Here is a 14875-nt window from a genome sequence, read left to right on the forward strand (position 1 = left end):
AATACACAGTGAAAAGTTGAAATATGGCCACCAAGGTGATATTAATCACCACAATCCGAAACGCAAAAAAAAAATATATATATATATGACAGTTATACTTTAAATTAATCTTTTTAACATCAATTTAATAAATTTATACTAACTGAGAGCCGAGTTAAAAACTTATAAGGCATAACTTTTCCTAAGTGCAGTTAAAATCATGTGACCACACAAAACGTAGTAGAAAAAGTAGCCCCTGTACTGGCTAGGCAAGTGTTCAGCAATTATATACTACCAGTATTTGGTATATCTCTTCTAAAAACCATGGCCACCTTCAGTTACCAATCCAAACTGAAAGCTAAAAGCACCGGGGGAAAAAACGCCTCTTTTTTGCCCCTATTCATTGTCAATGGGGACAAAACATAACTGAACAAAACGGAATGCTCCAAATGCATTCTGTTCCGTTTGGTTGTGTTCTCATACTGCGGTTTTCTTTCCGTCATGGGATGCGGAGAAAGACGTATCCGTCATGACCCACAATGCAAGTCATTGGGGACAGATCAGTTTTCTCTGACACAATAGAATACGGATCCATCCTCCATTGACTTTCAAAGGAGTTCATAACGAATATATCTTGGCTATGTTACAGATAATACAACTGGATCCGTTTATAATGGATGCAGATGGTTGTATTATCAGTAATGGAAGCATTTTTGCTGAACCCTGCCGGATCCAGCAAAAACACTAGTGTGAAAGTGCACTTATTTACCAATAGGCAAAGGCACTACGCCAGGAAAAGCTAAGCATGTGCCTATGCTCACTAAAAAGTCAACGCCCATTTGAGGTCCTCCTCATGTAGACGGCCTAAGCTGTCTGATGCATGTTTGCAGGGTAAGTGAAAACAGAACATCAGTTGGCATTGATTGGCATTTGTAAGCTACAGCCAAGTACTGGGACTAACAGTGTGCCGGATGCATGAAGCACCTGCTCATGACTCATTAAAACCTTACTAGCAGTCATGAGGTATCAGAGGTAAGAGGTATGTGATATTTGCACTATGCAAATATGAGATTGTAATAATCAGAACTTATAGCATTAATAACCTACTTTGCTAATGAAAATACACATCTATAACGTTCCACCCGAACAGTTGCAAGACTATCCTTATTGTAATGAATGGCAGTAATTATCTGATGTCCTAATTTAATGAACTACCTGTATATCAATGGCATCCAATCTAGGATGGAGTTTTCTTCTATTACAATAAATAAATGAAAAACGAATGAAGTACAGTGCTAACATAAGCATCCTATATGGGTGCAAATTAAAATAATTATCTATAAGAATACTATTAGTATGAAGAACACACAAACCAGTGATATCATCTGTAGCCACATACTCATGGCTTTAGTGGAACATAGTGGCTCTTTACAAGGCAATACCTCAAATTTTTGCCTTTCCTGAAAGAAATAGGTGGAAAAGATGGCATTAAATTCCTGACATCTGGGTCCAGTAGCAAGATATTCCAATATCTCAGAATATTCCCCACCAGATTAATCCCATTGTCAAATTGTCCAGTACTTTAAAGGCCTCCTCTGGAAAGTACTCCATTATTGTTTTTTCTTTGTGGGCCAACAAATTAGTGACCTTGCCTAAGGATAACCACATTTCAAGAATCTGCCCTGTAGGTCCCAGGCCTGAAACTTATAGCGGCTCATTTTAGGGTAGTTCCCCCTTTGGTATCCCACTCATTAGGGGCCTCGAAAGGCAGCTCTCCCATCTGAGTAGGTTATTACTAGCCTTTGTTTTATGATAGACCCCAGTATAGATGGTGCCATAGTTACCTTTTTGGATAAAAAACATCCAGAAGTGGAAGGTTAACCTTTTAATGATCCAGCCTGAAAATGCCTTGTTGACCAGACACTTTTTTGTGATTTAGTGCACATGGTGGTTTAACGGTCCTAACTATTTCATTTGTTGGACTGTCAAAATATATATTTTTTTGTCTCCCTTTAAATGGTCATGACAATAAGCAGTCTACCTCACAAAAACATTACTACCTCACAAAACTATCAATGTAGAAATAATCTGCAACTGGGGAGCCTTTTTTTTTTACTGTTGGGATCAATATCATTAAATGGTTCCTCCCTTGGGGTTGGTCTTTTAACCAGAGTGTGTGTAGAGTTCTAACACCCTGAAGGTCAGACAAGTCATTGCGCCGTCATTTTTACCATTTTCATGATAGTTTTTTGTTCATTTGAGATTACTGTATTTTTCGGCGTATAAGACGACCCCCAACTTTTCCTGTTAAAATATAGCGTTTGGGTTATACTTGCCGTATAAGACTACCCCTCCAACACTATTTACTTTGGCATCAAGATCTGCAGGTAATTGTTGTGCAATTTTCGTCTTTTGCCTCAGTACCATATTATGCCTTTCCAAGAATCTGGTACACCAGGATACAGTGGCCTTAAATCTGTTGCTGTGATCTGGGTTAGATTTGGCCCACTTAAGTGCAAACAAACGTATTTTATTTTGTGTCACTACATAACCGTTTTGGCAATGCTCATCCACCATGTCTGCTACATGTTTTGGCCAATGTGGGGTGCCTATTCTTAATGCACACTTACCCCTTGGCATACTCTTTAATGCTTTTTCATTTGCTTTCCAGTCCCGAACCATCTTTTCTGTTACTCCATATTGTCTTGCTGCAGCACAGTTATTATGTTCCATGGCAAAGTTTACAACTGCTGGTAGAGCCATGATGGGGTCTTGACTGTTAGCCATTTGTATACTGTACTGTATGTATTGGTGCTGTACTGTATGAACCAGTACAGATATTGGTGCTAAACTGTATATACAGATTCTGGTGCTGTACTGTATTTACCACCACATGTAACTGCTCCCCAGATAGACTCCGTTTTTTCACCACAGATAAGATGCACACCAAACTTCATTAGAAATCCGCCATTCCAACATTAGAATTGGCTGAAGTGAATTGGCTCCTAATTCCCCTTGCCTTCCCTCAGAATCGCCAATCCAACCCAGTATACAACAACCAGCCAATCCCGGCAAGCGATGTACCGGTATTTTCTGTGCACACTGCATACAAAGGCTGCTTGGATTGGGTGGGTCAGCTCTCCCTGCCTGCTCAGCCCTCCCTGTCTTCAAGACGATCTGAGCGGTAGTACGCAATGTAATACTGCCGGCATGAGAAAACCACTGAGGGCAGGAAGAGGGGGCTGCTTCAGGAGCGGCTGGCCGGGATGCAGCTCCCGGTGGCTCAGCTAGCCTCCAGTCCGGCTAGGAAGTAAGTTTCAGCACGCCGTATACCGGCATATAAGACGACACCCGGCGTATAAGACGACCCCCGACTTTTGAGCAGATTTTCATGTGTTAAGAAGTAGTCTTATACGCAGGAAAATACAGTAGGTTAAGATCTTTATTTCAGTAAGAGGGACAGATTGTAAAGTAGGTAAGAATGAAATACCTAGTCTCAGTAATGCCAAATCATAGTTAGAATAGTCAGACAGATTAATTATATGCATTTCCTCATCATGTATTAATTGTAATGAGACTGGCGTATTGGCTTGTTAAAACTGTTGTCTTTGTTGACCTAACAATTAAAAAAGATGATGTTGTTAGTTTCTGTTTGGGTCTAGATTATTGTTTTAAAGCAAATTGCACTTTTTTGGTCAGACACAATCAGACAGAGCAGTTTAAGAGAAAGATAAATCTGTTACAGCATTGGGTGTGGAACCACTGTGTCAACCATCAGATTTGTCTTTGGGCTACTCCTAAGGCTACAGTCACAAGACCGTATGGGTCTTAAGGTCCGCAAATTAAGGAACCACAAAACATAAGTACCGACCATGTGCGTTCCGCATTTTGCTGACACACATGACCGACACACTGTGTGCTGTTCGCATATTTTCCAGACCCCATTGAAATTAATGGGTCCTCCCCATTTTCGCAAAATTGCGGAACAGATGCTGACCCATTCATACGGTTGTATAAATGGACCCTTAGGGCATTATTCTGGCTCTCCCCTGGTTTTCACCCTTTAACTGCTGTACAAAGATCTAGACTTCACTGCAGGGGAACTACTGCGCCACTACTTCCTGGAGTAGTCACTGCTTGATTGACAGCTGACCCATGGGGGGGGGGGGTTCAGAGATAATGGTGCAGAGCCCCGAGGGGTCAGATAAAATCATAGTCAGAGACAAGCCAAGGGCAGATCAGGCAGAGTATGTTCTATATGGTTAAAAGTCCAAGGTCAGAGCAGGCAGCAAAGGGTCAGTACAGAGATCAGGCACATGTCAGGTTAGGCAGCGCAGTGTCAATCCAGGAATCAGTCAAGCAGTCGGTACACGGGCAGACAACAAAAACAGTCACCTTTGCAGGATACTTGCATTCAAGAACACCTATTGCTCAAGCACCTTTCCACAGAGGAAGATATGTTTATTAACAGATGGCAGCCAGCCATAGGTTGAATCATATTAGGGTGCACCTGCTTTAATTGCTGGAGGTAGCGAGTGCGCCCTATAGGTAGAGGAGGCAAGCCTGCGTGGATGGATAGATCAAGCCCGGCGAAGAAGGAAACAGTGGAAGGCGGGTCTGCTCTACAGGAAACTGAAACAGGTGAGCAGAACAGAAGCTGCTACGGCTGCTACTGCAACAATTCTATATTACTATCAATTTTTTTTTAATTCGTTTAGTTAATGGGGGACATGCCTATCCTTCCCTAAAGTCCTTGGTGATGTCCTTAAGATGTTATTGTGCTTCCATCCCTTTATATTGGCTTGATGTCTTGTCAAAGTATTGCGAAGCACTATCTCCTTAGAATTTAATTTTGGAACATCCCTAACCACTTGAACCCCGCTAGCTAAAACCCCCTTCATGACCAGGCCACTTTTTACACTTCTGCACTACACTACTTTCACCGTTTATTGCTCAATCATGCAACTTACCACCCAAATGAATTTTACCTCCTTTTCTTCTCACTAATAGAGCTTTCATTTGGTGGTTTTTTGTTGCTGCTGACATTTTTACTTTTTTTGTTATTAATCGAAATTTAACGATTTTTTTGCAAACAAAATGACATTTTTCACTTTCAGCTGTAAAATTTTGCAAAAAAAACGACATCCATATATAAATTTTTCACTAAATGTATTGTTCTACATGTCTTTGATATAAAAAAATGTTTGGGCAAAAAAAAATAAAAATGGTTTGGGTAAAAGTTATAGCGTTTACAAACTATGGTACAAAAATGTGAATTTCCGCTTTTTGAAGCAGCTCTGACTTTCTGAGCACCTGTCATGTTTCCTGAGGTTCTACAATGCCCAGACAGTAGAAAAACCCCACAAATGACCCCATTTCGGAAAGTAGACACCCTAAGGTATTCGCTGATGGGCATAGTGAGTTCATAGAACTTTTTATTTTTTGTCACAAGTTAGCGGAAAATTATGATTTTTATTTTAATTTTTTTTTTTCTTACAAAGTCTCATATTCCACTAACTTGCGACAAAAAATAAAAAATTCTAGGAACTCGCCATGCCCCTCACGGAATACCTTGGGGTGTCTTCTTTCCAAAATGGGGTCACTTGTGGGGTTGTTATACTGCCCTGGCAATTTAGGGGCCCAAATGTGTGAGAAGTAGTTTGCAATCAAAATGTGTAAAAAATGGCCTGCGAAATCCGAAAGGTGCACTTTGGAATATGTGCCCCTTTGCCCACCTTGGCTGCAAAAAAGTGTCACACATCTGGTATCGCCGTACTCAGAAGAAGTTGGGGAATGTGTTTTGGGGTGTCATTTTACATATAACCATGCTGGGTGAGAGAAATATCTTGGCAAAAGATAACTTTTCCCATTTTTTTATACAAAGTTGGCATTTGACCAAGATATTTTTCTCACCCAGCATGGGTATATGTAAAATGACACCCCAAAACACATTGTTCAACTTCTCCTGAGTACGGCGATACCAGATGTGTGACACTTTTTTGCAGCCTAGATGCGCAAAGGTGCCCAAATTCCTTTTAGGAGGGCATTTTTAGATATTTGGATCCCAGACTTCTTCTCACACTTTCGGGCCCCTAAAAAGCCAGGGCAGTATAAATACCCGACATGTGACCCCACTTTGGAAAGAAGACACCCCAAGGTATTCAATGAGGGGCATGGCGAGTTCATAGAAATTTTTTTTTTTTTGCATAAGTTAGCGGAAATGGATTTTTTTTGTTTTTTTCTCACAAAGTCTCACTTTCCGCTAACTTAGGACAAAAATTTCAATCTTTCATAGACTCAATATGCCCCTCACGGAATACCTTGGGGTGTCTTCTTTCCGAAATGGGGTCACATGTGGGGTATTTATACTGCCCTGGCTTTTTAGGGGCCCTAAAGCGTGAGAAGAAGTCTGGAATATAAATGTCTAAAAATGTTTACGCATTTGGATTCCGTGAGGGGTATGGTGAGTTCATGTGAGATTTTATTTTTTGACACAAGTTAGTGGAATATGAGACTTTGTAAGAAAAAACAAACAAAAAATATATATATTTCCGCTAACTTGGGCCAAAAAAATGTCTGAATGGAGCCTTACAGGGGGGGGTGATCACCCATATAGACTCCCTGATCACCCCCCTGTCATTGATCTTCCCCTGGTAAGGCTCCATTCAGACGTCCGTATGATTTTTACGGATCCATGGATCGGATCCGCAAAACACATGCGGACGTCTTAATGGAACCTTACAGGGGGGTGATCAATGACAGGGGGTGATCAGGGAGTGTATATGGGTGATCACCCCCCTGTCATTGATCACCCCCCTGTAAGGCTCCATTCAGACATCCGTATGATTTTTACAGATCCATGGATACATGGATCGGATCCGCAAAACAAATGCGGACGTCTGAATGGAGCCCTACAGGGGGGTGATCAATGACAGGGGGTGATCAGGGAGTGTGTATGGGTGATCACCCCCCTGTAAGGCTCCATTCAGACGTCCGTATGATTTTTACGGATCCATGGATACATGGATCGGATCCGCAAAACACATGCGGACGTCTGAATGGAGCCTTACAGGGGGGTGATCAATGACAGGGGGTGATCAGGGAGTGTATATGGGGTGATCACCCGCCTGTCATTGATCACCCCCCTGTAAGGCTCCATTCAGACGTCCGCATATGTTTTGCGTATCCGATCCATGTATCCGTAAAAATCATACGGACATCTGAACGGAGCCTGACAGGGGGGTGATCAATGACAGGGGGGTGATCAGGGTGTTTATATGGGGTGATCATGGGTGATCAGGGGTTAATAAGTGACGGGGGGGGGGGGGGTGTAGTGTAGTGTGGTGTTTCGTGCGACTTTACTGACCTACCTGTGTCCTCTGGTGGTCGATCCTAACAAAAGGGACCACCAGAGGACCAGGTAGCAGGTATATTAGACGCTGTTATCAAAACAGCGTCTAATATACCTGTTAGGGGTTAAAAAAAATCAGATCTCCAGCCTGCCAGCGAGCGATCGCCGCTGGCAGGCTGGAGATCCACTCGCTTACCTTCCGTTCCTGTGAGCGCGCACGCCTGTGTGCGCGCGTTCACAGGAAATCCCGGCCCTCGCGAGATGACGCGTATATGCGTCGTTGTGCGCAGGGCTGCCGCCTCCGGACCGCACATCTGCGTTAGGCGGTCCGGAGGCGGTTAAACAGCTGATTACAAGGGGCGCCAGAAGTCTCAACCCTACACATCAGATATTGATGAACTATTTTGAGGATGGACTATCAGTATCAAAATCCTGGACAACCACTTTAACCCCTTAAAGGGGTTGTATCATCTCAGACTTTGATGGCATATACTGTCAAAGTCAGTTATGTGCAGGTCCCACGTCTGAGACCAGCACCTATCTCCTGTTTTTATTTTTCCATTCACATAGTTGTATGAGGGATTGATTTTTGCAGGACTAGATGTACTTTCTAGTGTCACCATTTTATATTACTTACAATGTGGTGGGAAACAAAAAAAATTCAAATGTGGTGGAACTGGAAAAATAATATTTCTTCCATAGTTTTCTTCACTTTTGGACACCCATTCTGGAGAAAGGTGCGTGCCCCACCTCTGAGATCCGCACATATCTCCAGAAAAGGCCACAAAAAGTGAAGGAAAGGGCATGCTGTGTTTTTTCCTGTCCTGTAAGGAAAAAGTTGTCTCAGATCTGTCATGGAGACTCCCACGGAACCAGATTACTGGTGACTCTTGTACCTCATTTCTGTGGCCCGTTAGAAATGCCCATGATGTAAATTATAATAAAGACAAATATCATGTACCTATTTAAAAAGCAAGAGTACATCATTTTTGTAGGGGTGCTTCTTTAAGGTAACTATTGTGTTTTGTGTAGTCCTATGGTTTTAATTCTATCTAGTAAAAGTTTTAAATGCTTTAGTACATAGCTACTTTTGCAGCAAGTATTGCCTGATTTGAGCTGCATTGTTTTTGAATCTTGAGCAACTCTGTGATTATCATGGAACAAAATGTAATTGTTTTGCAAATCTATCTCATTATCTATCTAAACTCTTTTTACAGTTTTTTTATGAAGAGTAGAAACAGAAAAGTTACTTAATCGTCAAAAATTGTTGTAGACCCTTAAATAGGACATTTCACCGCTCCTGACATGCCTATTTTAATAGCTACATCCATTCCCCATGTAATAACAATTCTGAAACATCTATTCTTATGTCTGTATGTTGTGCCATTCCTCTATTATTTCTGCTAGAAGTTATGAATGAATTGCTAGCAGTCTGCAGTAAGGGTACAGAGGAGTGGTGACCAGTTGGGGGGGGGGGGGGGGGGTGTACCTGCACAGACTCACTCTATCCAATCAGTGCTGCCATTTTTAGACTGTTTAGGGGGTTACCTCCCTTCTGTACCATAACTGCAGACTGCTAGCAATTGATTCATAACTTCTAGAAATAATAAAGAGAAATAATAAAGGAATTACACAACACAGACTCATAAGAATAGATGCTCCTGAATTGTTATTACATGGGGAATGCTTGAAGCTATTAAAACAGGCATGTCAGGGGGGTGACAGGTCCTCTTTAAGATTAAAGTGACATAGAACAAATACTATAAGTATACCATACTCATTGTATCTTACGGCATTCGCACAGATAATGGAAGATATCAGCATTAATCACAGTGCATTTTGAACAACTGAACGAGCCAGATTGGAGCATTTTGGATTTTGACCATTCTCTGTGAAATATCATTAAGGACATTGTCCTAGAACTATCATAGGGAAGGATTGAATCCAATTTCAGGGTGGCTTCCAGCACATCTTGCACTGAGAGAGGGGATAGATGGAATGACCATTTACCAGGGCATGGTGACATGTTAGTCCAGAGGTAGGCAACCTCCGGCACTCCAGCTGTTGTGAAACTATAACTCCCAGCATGCATACTTCCTCTGCTCTTCTCAGAACTGTCACAGAAATAAATGGAGCATGCTGGGAATTGTAGTTTCACAACAGCTGGAGTGCCGAAGGTTGCTGATCCCTGTGTTAGTCCATCTAAGATTAGGTTTAGGCAGTTTATTCAAGTGGTTTAAAGCAGCATCCCAAGCGTTTTAAGGTATGTCACAAATGTTTAATTTTCAGATAAGCAAAGTGTCGATTAAAGGGGTGAATTTAAACAGCGCTAAGGAGTTTAAAGGAGTTATCATAAAAAAAAATTTTTTATACTGCATCCTGCATTGTTTAGAAGATCATAAATACAGGGTGGCTTATCATCAAGAAACCTTGGGTTACCTGTAGTCGGTAAGAAAGCCGAAAGATAAACCTATATAGTAGACCAAAGCAAGAGATTTTCCTTCATTAGATGCAGAATTTCATGGTTCTGTAGATGTAATAAGGCTAGTGGGTGAATAGATGCACTAAATTCCTTACTAATCCTGGACTATGGCCTGTCCATAGCCGCAATTCTACAGGCCTCAGAGATCAAGTTTTCCAGAGTTCCTTGCTGGTATTTGTATTTGGACTAGTATTTGCACACTGCTGGGAATTATCAGTCTGTCAGTTGTCATGTTCATGCCATGCCATGCAGAGTACATTAAAGACATATACCCATTATTGTATTATAAGTGGTGGGGCCCCCACCAGTTGGATCACATTTCTCTCCTTTTCTGGCATTGAGGTAGTATAAAGAATTCCAACAACAGATGACCTGTTGGGCTACTTTCATAGAGTCAGTATTTGATCAGTGATTTCCATCAGTGACACTGGGCCATAATCAGAAGCGGAACCTATACAGAAATAGTATATAGATATAAAAGAAAGATTTGCACGTGTTCTGCCCTGGTTCTTGCTCACAATCACCGATGGAAATCACTGATCAAACGGTGTGAAAACAGCCTTACAGACTCAAGTGCTTTTGTCATATTTAGATTTAATTTTCTTTATCTAATGATGTATTACCTGATAATGATGAATATAAATAATGTGTGGGATGAAGTCTGCATTGCTGTTTTCTGTATCATTGGACTGTGTCTGCCACACCATTAATTTTAAAAATGCATTACTATAAAGACGGTCTTTTACATCTCCAGCATATTTTCTATTCTTGTCTAGGAACAGTAAAACACCCAAAAAAAAAAAAAAAAAAAAAAGCACTGGATCTGTCTTACGACAGATGCCATTATTGACTATAATGACGTCTGTCAGGATTTGTCATTCTGCCAAACAAAATAGTTCAGCATGCTGTGGTTTTTTGTCTGAATCTACGATTGAGGCACCAAATGGAACCTCCACCACAAATGGGAACCTAGCCTTAGCCGGAGAGTGCTGCGTTTTTTCTTTTTTTTCTTTTCCAGTTCATGGATTTAAATTGGACTTGCCATTTACTGCTAGGGTTGTTAGTTTAGGTATGTGTAGTATTTTCCAGTGTATTTAAATTGTATAAAATATTAACCTATTGACCTACCTAAGCTACTTTCACACTTGTGTTGTTTATTCCGGTATTGAGATCCGGCAGAGGATCTTAATACCAAAATTAAAAGAATCTGTTTTGATCTTGCACATTAGGATGCATCTGTTCCATTAGGATGCGGTTGTGTGAAATCAAAATGGTAAAAAAACAGATCTGTCACTAAATAGATTGAAAGTCAATGAGTGACGGATCAGTTTTTTTTAGGCTCCTAAAAAACGGATCCATCACCATTGACTTACATTGTTTTCAGTGACTGATCCTTTTTTTTACCCCATTTTTATGCTGGAACAGATCTCAATACTGAAAAACAATGACCCAAGTGTAAAAGTAGCCTTGGTCTAATCTATTAATCTTGTTTTCTGTTCTTAGGGCTCTGCATTTAGCACACAGCCATCTGAAGCTTATAATCTTTTTGTGACCATGGCCATTGGTGACTGCCTAAAATTATGGGATATAAGGACTTTACGGTAAGCAAGGAATTTACACCTGACTGAATGTTGGTTTCTGTTGATTCATAGATTTTTTTTAATATAAAAAATTAAAGCTAAGGGGGTTGTCTCAGATCACCATTACTAAGGTGAGATGAGACACAGTCTCAACCAGGAAACAGCAGAGCGCTCCTGCGCACTGTTTCAGTAGTTCCCATTGCGGTGTATGAGAGCTATGGAAACAGAGTTAGGGAAACATCATAGCTTGCTGTGCTATGCTATTTCTGTAACTCTCATGCACCACAATGGGAACAACTAAAACAGAAAGTGCCAGAGTGCTCTGCTGTTTCCCAGTCAGCTGGTGGTCGAGACTGTGTATAATCTCACGTAACGGCAAGATTAGACAACCCCTTTAACCTCTTTGTTAACTTCAGCATAACTGTGCACCTAAGGTGCACAAGGAGTGTTTGGAGCAGACTAAAGGGCTGTGCTCACTCCATACATGGAAGATGCCAGCTGTATTGCATAGCAGATACCCACCTGCAGTGACCAGGATTGGAGATAACTCAGATCCTGGCCTTTTAACCCTTTGATTCAGTAGCAGAAATATCACTCACATTGCAATGCAATGGTGGGGTTCTCTTTACTATGGCAGCTAGGGGCCTTATCGATCCTGTTACACGCTGCCTCTGAAACAGTGTAAAATGCTGGCCGAATTACTACAGATGTATCGCTGTTAACTGTACAAGCGATTGAACAATCACATGTTCAGATTCCCTAAGAGGACCAAAAATAAAAGTAAAAATCAGTTTTTAAAAATATATATAAAAATTAAAAAGTCACATTTATCATAAAGAAAAATATAAAAAAATGTAATTGGTATGAATATAAAAATAATTTATCACATGCGGTAATAAAAAAAAATAAAAAAAGGATTAAAGGGGTTGTGCAGCCTTTGTTCTTGGGTATTAAAATGACAATATATGTTAATCAAAGTACATCCTCAGGATAGGTCATCAATATCTGATCTGCGGGGGTCCAACAGTGGTTTGAAGAGAAGGCAATGCTCCAGACGAGTGCCGCTTCTCCTACACTTGTGTTACTACTGTCCCTTTTTGTGCAGTCCTATGCAGGAATCCAGTTTGCCCTGGTTTGTCATATAAAACTAATAATAGGTGAGGGTTTATGTCAGTGAGGAAATTGTTTTTTCATTCTGTCAGAAATCAATTTTCCTGTCTAGTAATAGTCACTATTACTGCATTGTGTAATTGGTATCATTGGAGAAGTGCTCCACAGGTTTACAGAAGATCCAGTGCGGACTGGAGGGGCAGTGTACCTCAGAGACTTTACTGGTATTTCTGTCTTTGGTGTAACTGATCTGATGCTTTGATCTTTATGCTGGTAAATGTATCTGTTATGGCGTCAATAAAAATAACTAATTCCGTGCTGAGAGGATTAGATGAATGGTCATCTTCTCACTCCCTTTCTGGAAAATAAGATCCCCGTATGTAAGTCCATGTTACATATCGCCCACATCTGTATTGGACAGAAAAGCACATTATGCTGCGTTTTCAAGTTTGGTAAAATGCCCTGTTTTCTAATGAATACCAGATTCCATCATAGTCAGTGGGTTCCATCAGGTGGTGTTCATTTCTGTAATTTGATGAAAATGCTTCATCAGATTTTTTTAATTGTTCTCATATAATGGACAGTTTTGTGATTATTGTTACTTATTTTGCACAATTACTAACATATTAGTACAACCTATTAAACCAACAACCTGTTGGAAAAATGCATGACATCACATAAAACACCAAAAAAAACTGTAGGGACACACATATAAATAATATGAAAACATTATTAGGTAATTAATAATTGCTCATGAATCAAAAAATAATTAATATCAAAAGCATAGCAGCAATGCAGGTAGGTGCTGTGACAAGTAGCTCACCTGCTGACAAACAAGGTATGAGATCCCCACAACTTGTCTTGCTCATTACAAGAATATCTCAAAAGAGCAATAGCAAAGATATACAGGTAATCTCCCAGGAAACTACCCCATATACCCAGATGCCTTATGTATAAACATCCACATAGGGTCCCATAATGAAAACCATCTGTGGATGTATAAATAACAGGCAGCTAAAAGGGAAACAAGGACAGTGAAATACCTAGGTAATGGTCCAATACGGGGATCAAACCTCTAGTCAGCTGTGAGCGCACCCGACGCACGTTTCGCTCCGCTGATTCTTTTATTTTTATTGTTCTCATATAATGGACAGTTTTGTGATTATTGTTACTTATTTTGCACAATTACTACCATAGTTATACTTCTGCTTTTATCCTCATAAAAGAAAAAAAGAACACTCATACAATGTCTGCTATATAAAGTGATTTATGTGTAGATAGATACCTGTTCAATATGCATGGGAAATACTATTGAGGTTTTTAATTAGAGAAAATCCTCCTTTTAATAATGGTGAGCTTTGCGGCTCACTGCTTAGAGTTTCTGCCTCCTGTCGGGTTGTAATAATTCAATTAAGAATTATTAATTATGGTCATAAAAATAATTAATCATAAAAATAATTAATTTTGTAAAATTTGTCATAAATTCTTAAAATCATGACCTGGTGAATTGTAGACAACCAAATCGATACAATTCACATCTGAGGCCGACTATTTCCTCAGATAAATAAGTTCTTTTTGACATGAGATGACGTTAATGATAAAACATGTAGTTCTGCATTATACAATAATACACAGGTTTATAAAAATATGCAGATTTATTGGTTACAAGATTATAAACATATATAAGTAAATAAACACAATGATACATGCAAATGAATATATATAGCGTTAATATAAAGCATTACAAGCTTAACAATACATGTGAGTGGAAATAACTTGTCACATTATAACCAAGCTATTATTAGGTTAGGATATCAAAGTAGGAACATAAGTTATACGTATATATGTTACTTTTGTTCAGAGAAAACCTCATGATATCAGGATGGACATGTCTATTCCTAGACATCAATATGGAATGCTAAATACATTCTTCCCCCCTCTAACCAACTACACATCACATGACTTCAGGCATGGGCAAATCCATTCAAGGATATAGCTTAGAAGAGATAACTGTATCCTTCCGCCCCATCCTGGACTATTTTCACACATATGACTTTGGTAAGACTATTAAGATAAATGACAGGGATATATGATCTTTGCTAGACCATATCTTAAATGGAAAGGACTTGAAATAAGTCTTTCCTGTGGGAAACCATCACTTAGCTTGGCGAAGAATGTTCTATCAATATATATATATCTAAGCAATTATTTACTGTTTTGCTAGATTATGAGTCTTGATTCTTCTGCAGGTAGAATGAAGTCTCACAATATCCTAAAACTACATCTCAATATGGAGATGATCAATTAATTTAATTATGTATTTATTCGCCAATCTAGATGGTATAATTTCACCCACACTATCAAATTAGTCTT

At 39.8% G+C, this 14875-nt stretch overlaps 1 protein-coding gene across 3 annotated transcripts in view; it reads left to right on the forward strand.

The window, feature by feature from the left end:
- WDR27 (WD repeat domain 27) overlaps window positions 1-14875 on the forward strand; it is a 679631-nt gene that overhangs the window by 516224 nt on the left and 148532 nt on the right. For all 3 annotated transcript variants that reach the window (XM_044290035.1, XM_044290036.1, XM_044290037.1), the window contains one exon: window positions 11316-11413. In XM_044290035.1, coding sequence (XP_044145970.1) covers window positions 11316-11413 — 98 coding nt within the window. The remainder of the gene's footprint in view (window positions 1-11315; window positions 11414-14875) is intronic.

Source organism: Bufo gargarizans, chromosome 4 (genome assembly GCF_014858855.1).
Source record: "Bufo gargarizans isolate SCDJY-AF-19 chromosome 4, ASM1485885v1, whole genome shotgun sequence".
Classification (NCBI taxonomy): domain Eukaryota; kingdom Metazoa; phylum Chordata; class Amphibia; order Anura; family Bufonidae; genus Bufo; species Bufo gargarizans.